Raw genomic sequence first — 19,758 nt, 5'->3', positions numbered from 1 at the left:
CGTTATCTTTTATTTCAAAGAGTATTTAATTAGGATTAATTACCATTTGTCACAGTCAAATGTGTAAGTGACGGAGCTCTACACTAACTTTTCCACTGGTCGCACTGATGCGAGTAACATTTTTAGTTGGTCGCACAGCACAGGATTTGGTCGCACCATTTTTTATGGAGGTACAGCATGACCTTAGGCATACGCAACTCGATAGATTTGCAAAATATTTGATTGGAACACGAGGTTTGCCTGCAACAGCAGTGGCTATCAAAACAACATGCTTTCTGATATGCTTGTTGTTTTTGTATATGTGCACTTCTGTCTTTTTCAGTTAGGGCGCCTCTTGATTGGCTACATTCCGTTTGACGTCACAGTTGGCGGCGCAGGCGCACCTCAGTGTCCCCGCCGACGTTAAGATTTTTGTCGTAAATATTGAACATGTTCATTATTTAAGATTGTCGGCCCTGACTGGTTTTGGACCCAATTATCGGGACAAATCCACTCTTAACACATCTCACATATAAAGATAATCTTATAAGACAAAAGATTGTTGGTAGTTTGACGTCCTTGGTCGGGAAGGGGCAATATCGGGACAAAAAACAGCCCATTTCTCTTTATGTGTGAACCAGGCTTTAGTTGCATTTCACACAGGTTCAAAGTAGACTTTTGAGGGTGAATTTTGTTTCCAGCCAGGGTTAGAGTTTCAGAGGAGTGTTCCAAGCCATGGAGTCAAACACTGGCTTGAAACCCTATAACTCTGTCTTGATTCCCAAATTTGAAACATTAACCCATCTTTAAAGCCTAATTTGGCACTTTAACCCAAGCCTCTGTTTGAAACCCTCATTTGAAACCCTAATCCAAGGTTTGAAACCCTTTTTTTGAAAGTCGAACAACCATGGTTTGAAACCTTAACTTTGTCTTGAAACCCTAACCTAAAACTCAACACTTATTTGAAACCATATCCCAGGTTTGAAACCACCACTTGAAACCCAGCTCTGGCTCTCAAACTAAATTTCAATTTTGGGTGTTAGGCCAGGTTTCAAACAATGGTTGGGGCATCAATGTAGGGTTTCGAGCATTAGGTTAGGGTTTTAATGTTTAGTTTCACAGTTAAGCTTCAAAATATGTTTTCAAAGTAGAGTTTCGGTCTCGGGTCAAATCAGGATTATGGTTTTAAATTGGGGTTTCAAACCAGGAGTAGTGTTTTTCAAATGGATTTTTTCCACACTATTTGGAAACAAGGTTAAGGTTTCAAAGTAGGCTTTTTATAAGTTTACTTTTTAGGCTATGAGAACATCGCAACCATGTCAAAGTTGGAGCACATTGATGTTTACTCAATATGCTTATGACCATATTTACGAATATTCACATTCCCTGCCTGTAATAACCATAATTAGCATGTCAACAGGAAGCAGGCGTACGTACACCCAATGTGCTCACGACAACCCAGCGAGCGTGTCTCTGCGTGTGTGCCGCGCACCAGAGAGAGCAAAGCGAGTGAGTGAGAGAGAGAGAGCGAGAGAGAGAGAGAGGGAGAGGGACGTGAGTGAGTGAGTGTGTGGCGTGAGAGCGAGGTGGAGCATGGCGAGCCCCGGCAAGGAGCACCTGTATAAGGTGCTGGTGATCGGTGACCTGGGCGTGGGCAAGACCTCCATCATCCGCCGCTACGTGCACCACACCTACTCCCACAACTACCGCGCCACCATCGGCGTGGACTTCGCGCTCAAGGTGCTGCGCTGGGACGCCGACGAGACCGTGCGCCTGCAGCTGTGGGACATCGCGGGTGAGTAGAACATCCCCAAAGTGTTTTTATCGCTTAGGTGAATTCCTGTCGAGCTCGTGGCAACTCGTGTGCTCACTTGACTTCCTCAAATGTTGACCTTTTTTTAGGGGAAATAAGTTTAAGACAAACGTGCAGCATGTGACAACTTTATTAAGAGATACTTTACTTATTTAGCCCATTATAGTAATAAAAAGTTAATATTTTGTCTATAATTAATTTGATACTTTCATTATTTTTCATATACAAATAGTACCTTTAAAAACACATTTTGCAACTTGCTGTCGACTGAAAATGAGATCACAAGGGCTCAGGTAACCACATCACAGCTCACCTGTTTGCTTGGTTTGGTCATGTGACATTCACAAGATGAGGTGTGATTTGTTACCTGAGCCCTTGTGATGTCATTTTCAGTCGACAGCAAGTTACAAAATGTGTTTTTAAAAGGTACTAAGTGTACATGAAAAATAATGAAAATAACAAATTTATTATAGGCAAAATATTAATGTTTGACTGCCAAAATTGGCTAAATAAGTAAAGTATCCCTTTAAATGCACACTTGTGAGCGCGTACACATGGTGGCCACTTTAAAGTCACTGTAAAACAATTTAATAATAATAAATAATATGGCTATGAGGTGGGACACTTTAGATTGTATCTCATATATATATATATATATATATATATATATATATATCTCATAAAGTCATATTACGAAAATCAAGGTGTATTTATTTAATGGATAAAGTCATATTGTCTGCGATTGGCTGGAAAACCAGTTCAGGGTGTACTACTGCCCAGAGCAAGCTGAGATAGGCTCCAGCGACCCTTGTGAGGAATAAGCGGTCAAGACACTGGATGGATGGCTGGAAGTCATATTGTATTACAATTTTTCAAAGCAGAAAGTTTCACCATAACACTGGAGTCAAACTGTGGTGGAATCAACTGTGAAATGAACGTCACCCTCCTTTGCTCATGTGAGGCTTGTTAGTGTCATTGTTTGGGAATGGGGTGGGGGGGGGGGGGGAACTTAGTGCATCCAATGTGGCACAATTGATGTAACACACATAACGCAGGTTACCAATGTGCTCTTTGTCCCACTAGCGTGAAGCATGACATCCATTCTTGCATGCCGCTCATGTGACCTGTGCCACTTAAAACAATCAGCACAATCAAAATATACCACAAGATTACAAGAAGAAAGTTGTTGTTCAACAAAAGCAATATGACATTAAAGATGAAATAACACATTTTTAAAGATGAAGATGTAAAATAACAAGAATGTAATATTTTGTTGTTTTTTTTAAGTACAATTTCTTCTTTTCACATAAATGTTGTGGGGTGTTACCATTTTTTTTATTTATAAACACAAATAATAATAAATGTATTAGGGATAGACCGATTATTGGCTGGGTCGATTATCAGCGCCGATATTCAGCATTTTGACAAATATCTGCATCGGCCATTTTGAAGAATCATACAGCTAATAATAGATCAATTTGAAAAAGTAGTAATTTTTTAAAATTTGCAGAGAGCCTGCTGACCCTCGGCACTCTCTTGTTTGAAAATTAAAACTAAGATAAGTAGATTTTAATACGTCACAGAGAAATTTTGGAAAACTTTATTTACTGTAGTTTAGTTATTTACTTCAGTTTATATTTAACTTTTGAAGACATGCAGGCACCTGGGAGATGCCGGAACTTTTTGTTAGATTTTTAAAACAAAGTTTTCGATTGACTAAGATTTGTTTAAAAAAAAAAAAAAAAAAAAAAAATCCAATATTTTACAAACCCTAGAAGTTGTAAACATATGTTTACAAATTTCAAAAAATTAAAAAGTTTGTATTTTTTCACATTTTAATGCCAATAGGTCGCTTGCACATCGTAATGCATCATGGGAGTTTTTCCTTCGGGCGCCATATTGGGTGTCCGCCGGTTCACAAGGTACACTCGCGAGTTACACGGTAGAGCTTATCAACCTGATGTAATTTTCGCAGTATTTTCACGATTTACCGGAAGATCAAAAACAACGATACAGGCAGAAGGTGTCTCTGTGTGGCGGGATTGATCCTAATTACGTCCTGACCAAGGGTGATTTTTTTTTTGACGGAGAAAGCTTGCTGGCCAAATGTGACATCTCTGGACATCTTTCCCTACCTCGTGTTGACAATGACAACATGCTCCATAACACGCCAACAAATCCCTGGAGGCTTACAATTATTTTGTAAGCGGGTGGATACAGAGTGTAAACTTTAACATCGCATCAGAAGAAACGGTTGCTGTTGCACGTAAGTAAACCACATGGTGTTGGTAATTCTGCACACAAAAATGTTGATTTGTTCTCAGGCTTCCTGTTATCATTGTGTTTACATGCACAGCTGGCTTTACCTGATGTGGTTTTTCTAACAATTTTATAACAGGCAAATATGGCAGAGCGTATAAGAATAAAAAGTAACTATGCACAGCCTCCCCGTGGCTTAATTAAATTTAATGCTACCCTTTCACTAGTTACATGTTACTTAATCAACTTATTCTAAATGGTTAAGGTTAACCACTCTCAGAGGACGTATTTTTAGTTTCAGTTTCCAGTACAATAAAACGTGTTCATGGTAACTACTGAGCATACTGACAGCTTTTCTTATGATCTCACGGTTAAGGAGGCTGTCACAACACCCAATTTCTGTCTGGTGCCAGATGGCAACAATTCCCATCACTTGTCACGACAACACCAATAGTATTACCAGGTATGTATGGCTTTACTTTTTGTAGTTTCTTATTTAATTCTATGTTTCATATTTTCATTACAATGTTTGTAATATTTTCAGATTCAGGCACAGATGAGTTTAACTGGACGGACTTCTGCGACTTTGTGGTGTGGACAAAGTGTGATTGAGCGAGTCCACCCAGATCGCTCGTTTTGGCCAGCTGGAAAAGCCAGAGTTTTTTCCCCCCCAAAGTCCCCTCCTTACCTGAACTGCTCGGGAGAGCATTTACTAGATCAGCAGTGGACTTCCAGTGTTCCTGCTCAGCCGCTGTCACCTACCACTTGCTCATGTACTTCAAAGATGCGGAATAAAGTAGTTTTTTGTGCTGCAGCAGATTGTAAAATCAAATGATATCACTTGAAGTGTGCCAATCTAGACTGCCAAAAGGACAGTGGTTTTGTGACAAGTGTGAAACAAGGATTATTGGGAAAACTGTAACACAGTACTGGTACTTGTCTTACATTAAACAAATTTAAAAGAGAGCAACTTTTTCCTCTGTACATAGCATAATGAAAGTCATTGCGTACCCCATCAACATTACATCATACCGTCATCTCAGGATGGTAGGCAGTGGCACCTGTGCTAAAATAAACTACATTAATTAACAGTTCAATTTTTAACCCTGAAATTACTACATCTAATCATTATTCACTTCATTTTTTGTGCTTTTAGAAATAATAGAGATTTATGCCATTACTTTAAGAGGGACCATATTGCACATTGAGTCAAATCCTGTCATTTGTATTATGTATAGCTTTGTAAACAAACCCAACAATAGAATTTGTATAAACGCTGCCTTTATTAGCGCCAAACAAACAGTCGCATGTTGTCCTCCTCCAATGCTTTGATGCTCGCCTTCGTTTCCATCATGTCATTGGCAATCAAGTCGGTGTGGCATGAGATCCCTAAAGAAAAAAATAAAGAAAAAAATCACAAAAAAATACGGTACCAGTAATAGGTTTAATATAGTAAAGTAGTATCGTTTTTTTGTCAGTGTAAAAGAAATGTACACATTTTGTTGCATTTTTTAATGTATGAACATTGCTACAGGCAAATACTTATTTCTATAAACACTTCCAAATGTCTCTAAAATATAAGGTGCGTGTACACACACAAACATAAACACATACATTCATTCATGCATACAATGTAATGAATTCTGAGTGGCATACCAGAGTCAATGATGTCAGCAGTACTTGAGGGTACAGGTTACTGGAGCCATCTGGCTGCATAACTGCAACAATCTCTGCCACTTCAAGTCGCCTTTTCTTTGCTTGTCTCTCCTGTGCACGTTCATATCTTGGCACCGACTGGGCTGAGACATAGATGTTGTAACTTGGGACCCAACTTTAATGTTGGAGCCCAGTCGGGATGATTGGACAGAAAAACGGGCGCAGGGCGACCTGTTAAAATAAACAAATATATAAACAAATAAAATATGGAAAGACTGGTTATTTTACCGCAGTAGGGTGGCCGTGAATAAGTTCTTTAGCATGATGTGTAGGCTACCGGGGGTCTGTTTTCTTGCATCACCCCCGGGGGTCTGTTTTCTTGCATCAGCCCCTTCTGTCTCTTTTTTTTCCCAAGTTTACATTTTGCCACCAAAAAACATGTTATCGGCATTAAGAGCCCAAGACTAATCAATCCAATTTCAGCAGTAAACACTTTGCACTGGCACTACTTGGGTGAAAATGTTCGATGTTAGCTTTCGGCTAACGTCCGCTAGCCAGCTTGTACTACCGAACTTGCTTGCTCATGAATCCAAAACATAAGCAACTTGCCCATATATGGGCGGTCGAAACGTTATTAATCCTCATGCATTAAATAAAGGTAAACAAGCTTACCGCTCACAAAGTGATCGCTGCACACACGAGCCCAAAGTAACGACTTCCCTCCGGAGTCCGCACTCCTCTGTCTCCAGGCCCTGGTTCCTAATTATTTTCGGAATTCGGAAAAAAGACCGACCATTTTCCCCCTTGGCTTTGTTCGAACAGCCAACGATGCAGCAACAATGTACCATTTTAAACGCAGAAAACAAACGTGATAGATACGTGTTAGACCGAATCGCTACGTAAATGGAGGCCACCCAGCATGGCGACTACGAGAAATCCGAGGCGGAAGTGACGACATGTGCAAGCGACCTATATTCTTCCTTTTAAGTGAAAATGAATATCGGCTCCAAATATCGGTTATCAGTGTCCTTGACTACTAATAATCGGTATCGGTTAAATAATTGTTAAATGAATGGTTTTTTTTTTTTGTTTGTTTAAAAAAAAAAAAATTACATTTTTTTTCCAAGAAAAATGTCATTATGTAATGAGATTGAAGTCATATTTTTTTTCAAGAAAAAAAAAAGTATGGAAGTCTCGGTATAAAGTTGTATTTATTATTTTACATAAAAAAAAAAAATTGTATTCCATTTTATCAAATTGAAAAGCCATAATATTGCAAGAAGAAATTCATATATTTTCAATAGTCACAATTTTACAAGAACTCATGTTTTCAAGATGAAAAATAATAGTACGAGAATACATTTATTTATTTATTTTAAATACAAAGTCGTAATATCGTGAGAAATTCAGTTGTTTTTTTCACCTGTAAGGTCACATGATGAGAATACATTAATATATTTAATAAATGTTTAATGTTTAAGCAATTGTTAAATAAATGTTTTTTTTGTTTGATTGTTTTTACTTTTTTTTTTTTTTTTTTCCAAGAAAAATTTCATTATGGAGTGAGATTGAGGTCATTTTTGGGGGTTTTTTCCCCCCCAAGGAAAAAAGTATGGAAGTATCGGTATAAAATTGTATTTATTATTTTACATTTAAAAAAAAAAAATAGTATTCCGTTTTAATATTAATAATATAATATTGCAAGAAGAAATTCATATTTTTTCTAAAGTCACAATTTTACAAGAATTTATGTGTTCAAGATGAAAAATAATAGTACGAGAATAAATTGATGGTTTGTTTTTTTTAAAATACAAAGTCGTAATATCGTGAGAAATTCACTTTTTTTTTTTTTACCTGTAAGGTCATATGATGAGAATACATTAATATATTTAATAAATGTGTAATGTTTAAGTAATTGTTAAATAAATGGTTGGGGTTTTTTTTTTCCAAGATGAAAATTAATAGTATGAGAATAAATTGATGTGTTTTTTTTGTTTTGTTTTTTTAAAATACAAAGTTGTATTATCACGAGAAATTCACTTTTTTTTTCACCTGTAAGGTCACATGATGAGAATACATTCATATATTTTCAAGTTAAAACATCCTAATATCATGATACAAAAGAATATTTTTGAGAAGAAAAAAAAAGTCCCCTGCGATTGCTGGCAACCAGTTCAGGGTTTTGCCCCGCCTACTGCCCAAAGCCAGCTGAGATGGGCTCCAGTACCCCCCGCGACCCTTGTGAGGAATAAGCGGTCAAGAAAATGGATGGATGGACGAAAAAAGTCCCATGATTTCAAGTGCAAAAGTCTTTATGCGATAACCATGTCTTGTCCTTTTGGCGCCCTCCGACTGCTGAGCCAACGGCGGGGTACCAAAAAAAAGTCTGTACAGTAGTTGTGTGTATTTTTTTTTGTCCGCAAAAGGAGGAAGTGCAGGGTGCACATCCTGTCACATGTCAGCCGGTGAGTCAGCTGCTCGCTTATTAGTTTCGCAGATGGGAAATGTTAACGGCGACGACCGCGAGAACCTGCTCTTCCACACACACGCGTACACACAAGCAGGTCTTGTGCAAATAGTCATTGTTAATGTCAACAAGCGCGGCCTGTGTGCAACTGCAGGAATGTGCTCCAACATCAACACAACAACTTTTATTACTGTGCACAAAGAATTGCGTGGAATTTGTGTGGGTGTGCGTGCGCGCGTCACAGCTGGTCATAAGAATTTTGGTAATACAACACATAACGACCAACTTGGGTGCCTTCAACTGACACCGAATAAAAACAAAGTGGTATTTGTTTCATTTTCCAAGAAAAAGTCCAAATTTTCTGGGAATAAAGTTGTACTGTATTTTTTTGGACTATAAATGCCTCCAGAATGTAAATGCAACTAGATTTTAAATAAATAAATAAATAAATGCATCATGACGAGTCCAAGCTCTAATTTGACTACAATATGCACCTGAGTATAAGCCGCAGGAGCAGCCAAACTATTAAAGAACGTGTGCCCCCAAAAAAATCCCAAAACAAAAATTTAAAAGAAAAAAAAAAACTATTATTACAAAAAGTCAGACTGTTCTATTCAATTAATGTCTTATTGCTAAAGAAAACATGTCAGAGTATTATCATAGAAAAGTTGTACAGCAAATTTGATTATAACTAAAAGTCAAATATTTTGAGAAAATACATTTTGTAATAAAACTTTTTTTTTTTCCTAAAATAAATTGATTATTATGAGAATGTTATTCACATTTTAAAGTACAATTTTGCATGTTTCCTAGGAGGAAAAAAATGTAAAATTACAAAAATGAAGTTTTCTGAGTACATTTTGAAACATTTAAAAAAACAAAATGTTTAGAATTTTAAATAAAATCAGCATTATTATTATTATTATTTTTACTGAGTCACGAAAAATTGGGATTATTACAAGAATTATTATTTTTTTTTTTAGTTCAAGTAAGGGATGGGCGAGTATGAGTACCACATATCGGTACACGCCCAACCTGCAAGACCCTGTGTGCGTTTCATGATCAGGAAATTGACATTTTAATACAAAACTGCCATTAATTTCATGTAATTGTAAGGAAAATTGCAATATCAGGATAGGTCTTTAAGATTATCTGTCATTACATTTTGAGGAATTTTATGTACTTGTACTTTATATACTTTGGTATCGCTGACAACTCGAGTATTTGTACTAATGGTATGGAACATCCTTAGGTTCAAGACAAAAAGTCTAAGAAAAGTCTAAGAATTGTTTTTTGTTTGTCTTTTTACAAGAAAATGAAGGAAAATATTTTATATTTTTTTAATAAAAAGGTTGGATTAAAAGTAAAATAAAAAAAATTATAGTGTTTTTGACCTTCTAAGTAAAAAGTCGTAATACCACAATGAAATCATGCTTTTTCAAGACAGTTGTTTTTCTCCCCAGATTATTATTATTATTATTATTATTATTATTATTATTATTATTATTAATGAATTTGATAACTTCATTATTTTTCATGTACAATTAATACCTTTAAAAAGTAATTTTTCTACGTGCTGTCGACTGATGATGACATCATCCGTGCTGAGGAAGTAGGTCGTGGCCAATCATGGCTCACCTGTTTTCTGGGTTTGGTCAGCCAACTGAGCGATGATTGGTCACGACCTACTTCCTCAGCACGGATGATGTCATCATCAGTCGACAGCACGTAGAAAAATTACTTTTTAAAGGTATTAATTGTACATGAAAAATGAAGTTACCACATTATCGACAAAATATTAACTTTTTACTGCTGAAAATGCTTTCAATGAGTCAAGTATCCCTTTAACATTTCTTTAAAAAAAAAAAAAAGAAATAAATACTAAATTACTGTGTTTTGTTCTTGCGCATTTCTTGTCTTTTCAGGCCAGGAGCGCTTCGGCAACATGACGCGAGTGTACTACCGCGAGGCGACGGGCGCCTTCATCGTGTTCGACATGACGCGACCGAGCACCTTCGAGGCGGTGCTCAAGTGGAAGGCGGACCTGGACTCCAAGCTGACGCTGGCCGACGGCCGCGGCGTCGCCACCGTGCTGCTGGCCAACAAATGCGAGCAGGGACACGCGCTACCCGCCAACGGCCTCAAGATGGAGCAGTTCTGCAGGGAGCACGGATTCGCCGGATGCTTCCAGACCTCCGCCAAGGTCGGCCTTCGAGGTTTTTTACAAACTTGAAGAGAATATTCAAAGTCTACACATCCCTCTTGAAATGCCAGGTTTTTAAAGTTCAGCTCTTCTCTTAGGCTTTTCCTGAAAGTTGTTCTTTTTAAGAACATTTTTACTAAAATTGTTTTTAAATCATTTTTAATTTCTTGTTAAATTATATGGCACTGTTAAACATGTTTTGTTATATTTTTAAAATCCCGTCTTTTTATTCATAATTTTTAAAAAATTATTTATTACATTTAAACTAAATTCAGTAATTATATTGATTTGAATTATTGCAAAATACTATAATGTAAATTATGACAATACATTGTTTTTAGATTGCAAGTTTACTTTAAAAGACTATATCATTGTTTAAAAAAAAATTGTTAAAACATTTTAGAAAAATAGAAAATTTGCTTTGTTGTTAAATACAAATTAAAACAGTTCAAACCTGTTTAATTAATAGAATTTTTTTTTTGCAAGAAATTAACATCTGTACAGCTATTAAAAATGTGAAAAAGAAAGAAAATGTAAAACATTTTTTTCAAAAACATGTTTTATTATATTTTTAAAATACCATCTTTTTATTTAGATATATTTTTTGTTTTTCTACCAAAAGTGTAAAAAAAAAAACTAATTTCACTCTAATTCATTATTATATTGATTACAATTTTGAATTTTTACAAAATATAATAATTTAAATTGACAAATTGTTTTTAGATTGCAAGTTTATTTTAAAAGACTCGTTTAAAAAAAAATTTAAAATATGTTTGAAAAATAGATTTGCTTTGTTGTTAAATACAAATCAAAACATTCTTCAAATCTGTTTAATAGAATTTTTTTTTAATTTGCAAGAAGTCATTGAACTCTGTATAACTTAAAAATGTAGGGAAAAAAAGAAAAATATTCGAAAAAAGGTTTAAAATTAAATAGAATTGTAAAAACAAAAAAACTGATGTCACTATTACAGGATGTTTTTCACATTTGAAAAAAAAAGTATGGTAATTAAGTATTTAAAATAAATATATTTTGAAATAAGAAAACAACAACAAACAAAGAAAAATAGTGAATCACAGTTGTCCCCCTTTCTTCTGCTTGTCACAGGACAATCTGAACATTGATGAGGCGGCTAATTTCCTGGTGAGGCAAATCATGGCGAGCGAGCACGCCTTTCTGAGGAACGCGGGGGTGCCCGACACCGTCACGCCGCGACTCGACCGACAGCATCGCCGGTCGGACGGATGCACGGGATGCTTCAAGTGAACTCAAGAAGACCCTAACCCATTTTGCACATCTTTTATTTCAAATCCTCCTTTTTTTTATTAACTTATTTACCATATTTTGACAACTGACGTTGACAAAACAGTAGTAGTAGTATTTATTCTATTAGCTTTCACTCATCAGTCACATCGGAGTTAATTGAAAATTCATGTTTCACACACACAAAAAACACTGGCAATATTTTGTGTGGATGTTAACGTGGTTCTTAAGCTTTTTACACCTGTTACAACTCGAAAAAAATACTCTCCAAGTACTACCACAATCATGACCAAAATTACAATACAGTACTAGTATATTAGGTCCAAGTGTTAAATTATTATTCAATTAAAATGTATTGGCACACAAACAAGTTAAATAAATTGTATGTAAATAAAAGATTAAATGCAAATGTCCTTAACAGCTGAATTGTAATTAACACATTTACTGTGTTGGATTAAAGCAGGGGTGGCAAACTGCGGTCCTCGAGGGCCGGAGTCCTGCAGGTTTTATAGATTTCCCTACTCAAAGTGCAGCTGATTCCAATTAACAGGCTCGTTATCAGGTTTCTGCAGAGCTTGCTGATGAGCTGATCATGAATCAGCTGTGTTGAAGAAGGGAAATATCCAAAACCTGCAGGACTGCGGCGCTCGAGGACCGGATCTCGCCACCCCTGAATTAAAGCCTGGTGGAAGCTACTGTTGGAACATATGCACATAAGAACATAAGTTTGAACATTTTGTTAAGTGATTCTTTCGCGTACCACAAGAGGGAGCCTGCATACCACTCGTCATCTCGACCTGAGTAAAAACACTTGGATGTACAAGGACTTTTAAAACATGACCTGTAGTGGGCTGCGACTTCAAATGAGGAATGCTAATGTGCTAACAGTTGGTATGCTATCCCACAGCAAGCTAGCCCTGAATAGACAATGTGCTGTGGCAGGTCGACTAGGATTTTGCACACATGTACCAGTAGCACACCTTAAGAAACGCTAACGTGTATGTTATCCGGTCCACACGGCTAAGAATTGTAAATCTTGCCCTGTAGTTGGCTACTATTTCAAATGAAAATTGCTCAAATGTTAATATGCTAGTGTTCGCATAAGGCAAGTTGGCCAGCTGACCTGAGTACAGAAAGTGTTAAGGCATGTTGACAAGGTTTGAGCACATATAGTGAGCCAGCTACTATTTCTGATGAGAAATATGAACAGCCATTAGTTAATCGCATTACTGACCTTAATCATGCTAAATTGTTCCACCATTTGACAGGGATTGGACTCCATCTCATGCACCAACACGGCAGAACGCTTGAAGTAAAACCTTCACCTGAATGACGTTTCAATGAAGTGGATTACGTCGTCTCTTTCTCGAGATTTTGGCGCCCTCTGGTGGCACGGTAGTCACATTACTTCATTTTACGAGCGACACGGTACAAAAAGGTGCAGTGCACGTTTTGCCACTCTACCTAAACGAGCGAATAGTGGCGATTTTTTCCCCACAGAAAAACTAATTAACATTTAAATTGTTTTACTCCAACATATGTGAATATATACGTCATCATCTGTACATTTCAAGTGTTTCATTTCGTGTGTTTTGAGAGGAACACAGAAGCAACTTTGGCACCAAATACAATAATTTGTAATCAAATGAGTCGCTAATTTTAAACACATGAACGTAGTCCATCTGAAGATGGTTTGTTTCAGTGCAAATTCCTACATATTTAAACGTATAAAACTTGGCAAAGAGCAAAGGTTAGCAGTAAAAGGTTTACAGCAGAGAAACAGAAAGCAAAAGATGGAAATATAATAGGATATGTCTAATATTGACTCTTAGCAGGATATTTGAGTGTACCCGTTGAAGCAGGGCTTGGCGAACTACGATATAATAATAATAATAATCCATCCATCATATGAACCACTTATTAGGAATTTAAACATTTTGTTATCAAAATAAACTATTAATCCATACCGTCTTGTGTGTTTTTGTTTTTTGTTTTTGCTAGTTTTTTTAATCCCATATACTGTGCAATGAATTGTGCATTTTATGCAAATGTGGGCCTTGAGCACAAAAAAAATAAAAAATCAAAATGGCGCCAAGTACAAATAAAGATGCTGGTGTTCATGTCCAAATGTGCTGAAGGAAGTTATTATCATATAAAAATACAAAAATAGCAAGAAAAGACTATCAATGTTTCAAAAATACATGAGGCCTCTAAATGCCCTCTAAATGTCCTTCAGTCTCAGTTGGTGTTGAGGAAGATGATGACGGAGTCAAGAGTAAGGCATCCAGATGTGACATGAGGGGGCATTGGGGATCGAGGAGTCGCAGCTGGTCGGGCCTGGCCTCGCTACAGACGCGCTGACTTAGCGCCGTGACACTGAGGCAGGTGGTGGTCTTCAGGTGATGAAGATGGTTCTGCTCCTCCAGGAGCTTTTCACGCTCGCACTTCTGAGGCAAGACAACAACATATTTGTCGCGTTACAGGGAGGCCATCACGCAAGAAAATAACTCACTGACACGTTAAACTGACTAACTCACTACAGGCTTCTGTAAGTGACTGACTCAACAACTAACTGACCAACTAACTCTAATCAACTAATACTAACTTGACTGACTGACTAACTAACTAACTACCTAGCTAGCTAATGGACTTAACAGCCGACTAAGCAACTAATCTAAACAAGTGAGTAACTGAAAGATTAACTTAAAAAAAAACTGGCAGAGTAACTGGTTGACTAATGAAGTATTCAACTAACTGACACGCTAATCAACTGACTGACTCACTCATTGATCGACTAGCCAACTCACTGATAAACCAACTCACTGGCAGTGGTTAATTGACTAATTGATTAATTAAAAGATTGACCTGCTAGCTAAATAACTGTTTGACTAACTGGTTATTAACTGACTTTTTTTTTTTTTTTTAAGAAAGTAACTGGCTGACTGATTAACTAACCAACTCAGTTGTGTGACTAACTCACAAAATTGTTAAATACCTACAGACTGGCTAACTTGCTAACTAACAACTGACTAAATGACCAACTGTCAAACTGGTAACCTAACACACAAATTGATAAATAAGTAACTGGCTAGCGGACAAACTAATTGACTCACTCACTCACTCACTCACTCACTCACTCACTCACTCACTCACTCACTCACTCACTCACTCACTCACTCACTCACTCACTCACTCACTCACTCACTACTAACAGAACAACTGACTAATAGTTAGCAAATAAATTTATTGACTGACTGACTAATTAACTAACAGCCTTAACAACTAATTCACTAATACTACTACTGCATTAATACAGTGGTATCGGTATCGGTAACTACTAACAAGTAACATGCCGATACCATTCATTCCAAAGCTAATATCGGATTTTTGATGCAGCATCTTGTGTCTTGCTCGTGCACGACATTCATTGATATGTGACATGCTCACTGCATGCCGATCTAAGATATCCTATTGGCCCTTGAATGCTCTGAACCAATGGCAGGACAGCTTTTTCATGTTGAGGAAAAAAAAAAAACCTTAGGTATCGGTATGGTATCGGTATCGGCCGATACTGCAAAGCTGGGTATCGGAATCGGTATCAGGAGCCAAATAATGGTATCGGAACAACACTACTAAATAGTCAACTAAACTAACTCATTGACTGACTGTTTTGTAAAATAAACATCAGTTTTGATGTCAGTGGCAACCCGTTTAGCCGGTAAGCCACGTTGAAGACCGTGGTATCGATTAGTGGTGTCTGCCTGGCTCTTACCAGTTTGTTGATTTCCTCCTGCAGGTTTGCGATGCACTCCAACTTCCTCTTGCGGCAGCGTTGTGCTGCCAGCCTGTTCTTGCTACGCCGTCGGACGTCGTTGATCAAGTCCAGCTGTTGGCGCGTCACTGTGTGCTGACTCAACAGATTCTGCAGGTCCACGCGGCTCAGGCGCACAGCATAGTCCACAGAGAACGGAAGATCAACCTGATATACAGACACCACAATTTACTGTAGATGAGGACACAACAACAAAAGCAAATCTTTAAGATTAAACTTGTTAGCACTACTCTGTTTAGCACGTAAAAACGTAGTACTGTATTGGTACTCTTGCAATCAAACTTTTTAGCGTTTTAACATCATTGTTAGCACACTAATGATGAGTCGTGTTAGCACTCTTTAACAACCAGTTTTGTTCGCACTCTAGATGTTAGCATCAGACATTTTAGCACTTGACTAGTTTAAAGAATAATGATCAGTTATGCTAGCATGTTAGTAACCTTGTTGGCACTCTAATAATCAGTGTTGTTAGCCATCGGTTTGTACATGACATGTTTAAAAACCACAATGATTAGGCTTGATATACACACTAGCTTAGCACCAACACAGTTAGATTGAGTTAACTGTCAATTATTAAGTGGTGATTTACTGGGCAATGACATCAAACCAAGGCTGCTTGCCAATGAATGCACACTGGACTCTGAGTGCAGTCACACACAAGCCAACACGCACTGGCACTAGTGAATAATTAACTGGTTTCCATAGCAACCCAATGCAAACATTTGCAAATGAGTTCCCAAGAAATCTACAACTTACAGTAATTTGAAGTCTTTTCAATGTTTCTCCAGCAGCCCGTTTAGGCAGCACACAAGTTGGGCCTGAGTCAATCACGCCCTTGTTCTGGTCAGTGCTCACCTGTCTGGCCCGCTCTCTGAGGTTCCATTCTCCCTCGCCGTCAGTCTCTGAGTCGCCGTCCTCACCCGAGTTGAGGGATGACAGGCCTGATTGGGACGCTCCCTCGCTCTCGGACAGCGCGCCTCCCTTCAACGGAGGTCCGCCCCGCTCTGGGTCCAGATTCTGTGCCAGGAAGGGGCACTTGAGGTCGACCCGGAGCCAGTTCTGATGAGAGGGGCCAGGGTCAGAGTAAGCTGCGCCCTCCTCGCATCCTGGAGCTTCAGTTTTCAGGGTGACACCCGGAACCAGATCGAGACCACTAGAGAACTGCGTGCCTGGTCCTTGTTCTTTGTTTGTTGTGGTGTTCTGATAGAACTGAGCAGAGTCAGACCCGGAACATGTGTCCAGGTTGTCTTCTGTACTGTTTCCTGAAAGATCTGCTTCGTCCTCGCTTCCAGGACTTTCAACTTTCTTTGTGGCACTGAATAATTTCATTCCTGGTCTTTGTTTGCTGTCTTTGGTAATGGTGTCCTGATGAAAGGGGCCTGAGTCAGGCCTAGGGCACATGTATAGGTCCTTGCATCTCGTTAGCGTTCCAGGACTTTCAATTTTCCAAGTAGAACGTGCTACCAGATCAGGAGCACCAGAGAAGCTTGTTCCTGGTCCTTGTTCTTCAACTTCTGGGATAGTGTTCTCATGAGAGGGGTCAAAGTCGATCCCAGGTTCCAAGCTGGTGTCATATTGTGAAATCACGGATAGGTCATCAAGACCCGTTAGTCTTTTGAGAACTTCGTCTTTACAGGTGGCACCTGTAACCAGCTTAGGATCATGAAAGACTCTTGTTCCAGCTACTTGTTCTGTATCTTTTGTGATAATGTTTTGATGAGAGCGGCCAGAGTCTAAAACAAGATAGTCCAATCTGTACTTGCGTCTGGGACCTTCAGCTCGCTGGATGGCACCTGCTACCAGAGTGGAACCAGCAGAGAACCTTATTCCTGGTCCTTTTTCTCCAACTTCTGTTTTCAGATGTGAGCTAGAATCAGACTCGAGATCCCTATCCACGTCCTTGCATCGCATCAGGCTTTCAGGTCCTTCATCTTTTCCAGTTTCACCTGGTACCAGTTCAGGACCACTTGGGAGTCTGGTCCCTGATCCTAGGTCTGTGTCTTTTTGTGATGGTGCCCTCTGAAGAGGGGACCCGGGACTTCCATTGGTAACATTTCCTGGAAATTCCGTTCCATCCTCATGTCCGGGAGCTTCACCTGCTATCAAATCAGAACCAATAGAAATCCGTGTTCCTTGTTCTCGGTCTTCTGTGATAGTTTTCTGATGAGAGGGGTCTGAGTGGCACCTGAGATCCTTATTGGTGTCATTTCCTGAAAGTTCTGCTACATCATTGTGTTCTATCAGGCTTCCATGACCTTCATGTTTCTGGGTGGCATCTGGAACCAGCTTGAGACCACTAGAGAACCTTGTTCCTAGTCCTTGTTCTGCATCTTTTGTGATGGTCTCCTGGTATGAGGCGACCAAGTCAGACATTGGATTCGCATCCGCACCATTTCCTGGAAGCTGCTCTATGTCTTTGCAATCTGTTTGTCTTCTGGGACTTTGTACTTGCTTGGTAACATCTGAGAACCTTGTTCCTGGTCCTTGTTCTCCATCTTCTGAGACAGTGCCCTGATCAAGGGAGCCAGACTCAGATCTAGGACACTTATCCATGTTGTCACCCTCGTTTCGGAAATTTCCTGGAAGCTCCGTTGCATCCCGACTTCCGTGAATTTCTGTAACGAGATCAGCATGACCACAGAACCTGGTTTCTGCTTCCTGTTGTCCTTCTCCAAAGGCCTCTTTCCATCCACAATGTTTCTGGGGTGTCTCTTTCCCACAAGCCAGCTGGAACTTGCGATACTTGGGCCCTCCTGTGCCTCCAGCAGGCCAAAATGAGAATGTGGTCCTCCCGTCATTCCCCTCTGGGCAGCTGGGCGGAGCCGATTCCCTCGGGACCGGTTTGACGGCTTTGTCTTGAGCGTCCTCCTCCTCGCTCTTCTCCTTCTTTAGACAGCACCTCTTCCTCTGTGACGGTGGAAGCGGCGCGTCCGAGTTGAATTTGGGTAACAGGAAGTCGAAACTGGCGTGATCCAGGTCTCTGAAGCCCAGCGTAGTCGCTGCCTGGCGGATTTCCAGGATGTCGTGTTTGCCGAAAAGCAGCTCGGACGTGTAGGCGAACCTCAGCAGGGGCTCGAACCCAACCACGGTTACCTAAGAGACAGGAAAATGTCCATCATGATCATCTCTGTACAATTTTTTTTTATAATGGGTCCACCTGCCAACCACAACACAAATCTGTAAATATTTTTTAAATTGGCCACTTCATTAGGTACACTTCCCTTGGGATAAACAAAGTGACGTCATCCTCAGGAGCAAACATTAGTAAACTGGCCACTTCATTAGGTACACCCTCCAATGACATCCAATACAAAGTGCGCCAGTGAGCGCACGTGTCCACCCACCGGGGTAAACAAAGTGACGTCACCCTGCTCAGGCCACTCAAGCAGCTCTCACCTCGGGCGGCAGCGTGACGTCATCGCCGTCGTCCTGCTCGCGGTGGAGCCTTCCGGCGAAGTAGTCGCTGCACGAGGCCAGCACGGCGCGGTGGGCGTGGAAACGGCGGCCGTCTACCTGCACGGTGACGTCACAAAGCGCCCCGCGCAGTCGCAGCTCGTTCAGGCGCCGCAACACGCGCGTCGGGTGCGCCGCGCACGCGTACGTGTACGAGGGCATCTGCGCGCGCACACGATAGACGTCACAACAACTTTCCTTCACGCTCAAAAAAAAAAAAACGAGCCAAATGATGATGATGATGTGAAAATAAGACGCGCTTACCTGTTCGTAGCTTCGTCCAGGTTCTTTGGAGGTTTTTGACGACTTTGAGACAAGCGAAGCAAGCTTCACACACTCATCTGTCCAAGTGTGTGTATGTGTGTAGGGAGGGAGCCAGTGTGTGTGCACGCGCGCGCGTGCGTGTGTCTGTATGTGTTGCAACAGCGCTGACTCATGCTGATAAAAGATGAGCAAGCATGTTTTCCCGTCCAACACCATTCCCTCCCTTTCTCTCTACTAACACACTTACTGGAATGACAAACAAAAATATGACAATAAATCATAAAAGTAATGTATTGAATGTGTAGTGAAGTGATTTTTATATTTACAATATTGATTTTTTTTTCCGCTTAAATCTATATGAGGTCAGATTCAAATTCAAAATTTAGAAATGTTTTTAAAAATTACAGTGGTACTGCTAAAATTATATTACCCTAAAACACGGACGTAACAAAATCCAAACAAAAATTTAAAAATATGTTTTTGTTGTAATAAAAACATATCAATGAGGTTAAATCAAATAAATGCATAATTGTGTCATCGTATTTTTGTACAGCACAACAAATTGATGG

The 19,758-nt window shown here is 39.3% G+C and overlaps 2 protein-coding genes and 2 long non-coding RNA genes across 4 annotated transcripts; 2 read left to right on the top strand and 2 right to left on the bottom strand.

The window, feature by feature from the left end:
* Positions 1-161: 161 nt before the first annotated feature.
* rab38b (RAB38b, member of RAS oncogene family) lies at positions 162-13,631 on the top strand. Its single transcript, XM_077504525.1, has 3 exons — positions 162-1,774; positions 10,100-10,377; positions 11,485-13,631. Exons 1-3 carry the CDS (start codon positions 1,573-1,575, stop codon positions 11,641-11,643), a joined length of 639 nt encoding a protein of 212 aa, XP_077360651.1. The 5' UTR covers positions 162-1,572; the 3' UTR covers positions 11,644-13,631.
* LOC144005979 (uncharacterized) lies at positions 3,639-4,718 on the top strand. Its single transcript, XR_013279712.1, has 3 exons — positions 3,639-4,058; positions 4,428-4,514; positions 4,596-4,718. It is a non-coding gene; the product is annotated as an uncharacterized LOC144005979 (long non-coding RNA).
* Positions 5,189-6,658, bottom strand: LOC144005978 (uncharacterized). Its single transcript, XR_013279711.1, has 3 exons — positions 6,380-6,658; positions 5,708-5,938; positions 5,189-5,440 (listed from the first exon to the last, which is right to left on the bottom strand). It is a non-coding gene; the product is annotated as an uncharacterized LOC144005978 (long non-coding RNA).
* Positions 13,150-19,294, bottom strand: bach1b (BTB and CNC homology 1, basic leucine zipper transcription factor 1 b). The gene is made up of 5 exons (XM_077504522.1): positions 19,190-19,294; positions 18,869-19,087; positions 16,328-18,565; positions 15,413-15,619; positions 13,150-14,087 (listed from the first exon to the last, which is right to left on the bottom strand). The coding sequence occupies exons 2-5, from the start codon at positions 19,085-19,087 to the stop codon at positions 13,851-13,853; spliced, it is 2,901 nt and encodes a 966-aa protein (XP_077360648.1). The 5' UTR covers positions 19,190-19,294; the 3' UTR covers positions 13,150-13,850.
* Positions 19,295-19,758: the final 464 nt, after the last annotated feature.

The sequence above is a fragment of the Festucalex cinctus genome, chromosome 18 (assembly GCF_051991245.1).
Source record: "Festucalex cinctus isolate MCC-2025b chromosome 18, RoL_Fcin_1.0, whole genome shotgun sequence".
Lineage (NCBI taxonomy): Eukaryota > Metazoa > Chordata > Actinopteri > Syngnathiformes > Syngnathidae > Festucalex > Festucalex cinctus.
Note: the sequence above shows the minus strand (reverse complement) of the source record. Positions and strands in the feature narration are given on the sequence as shown.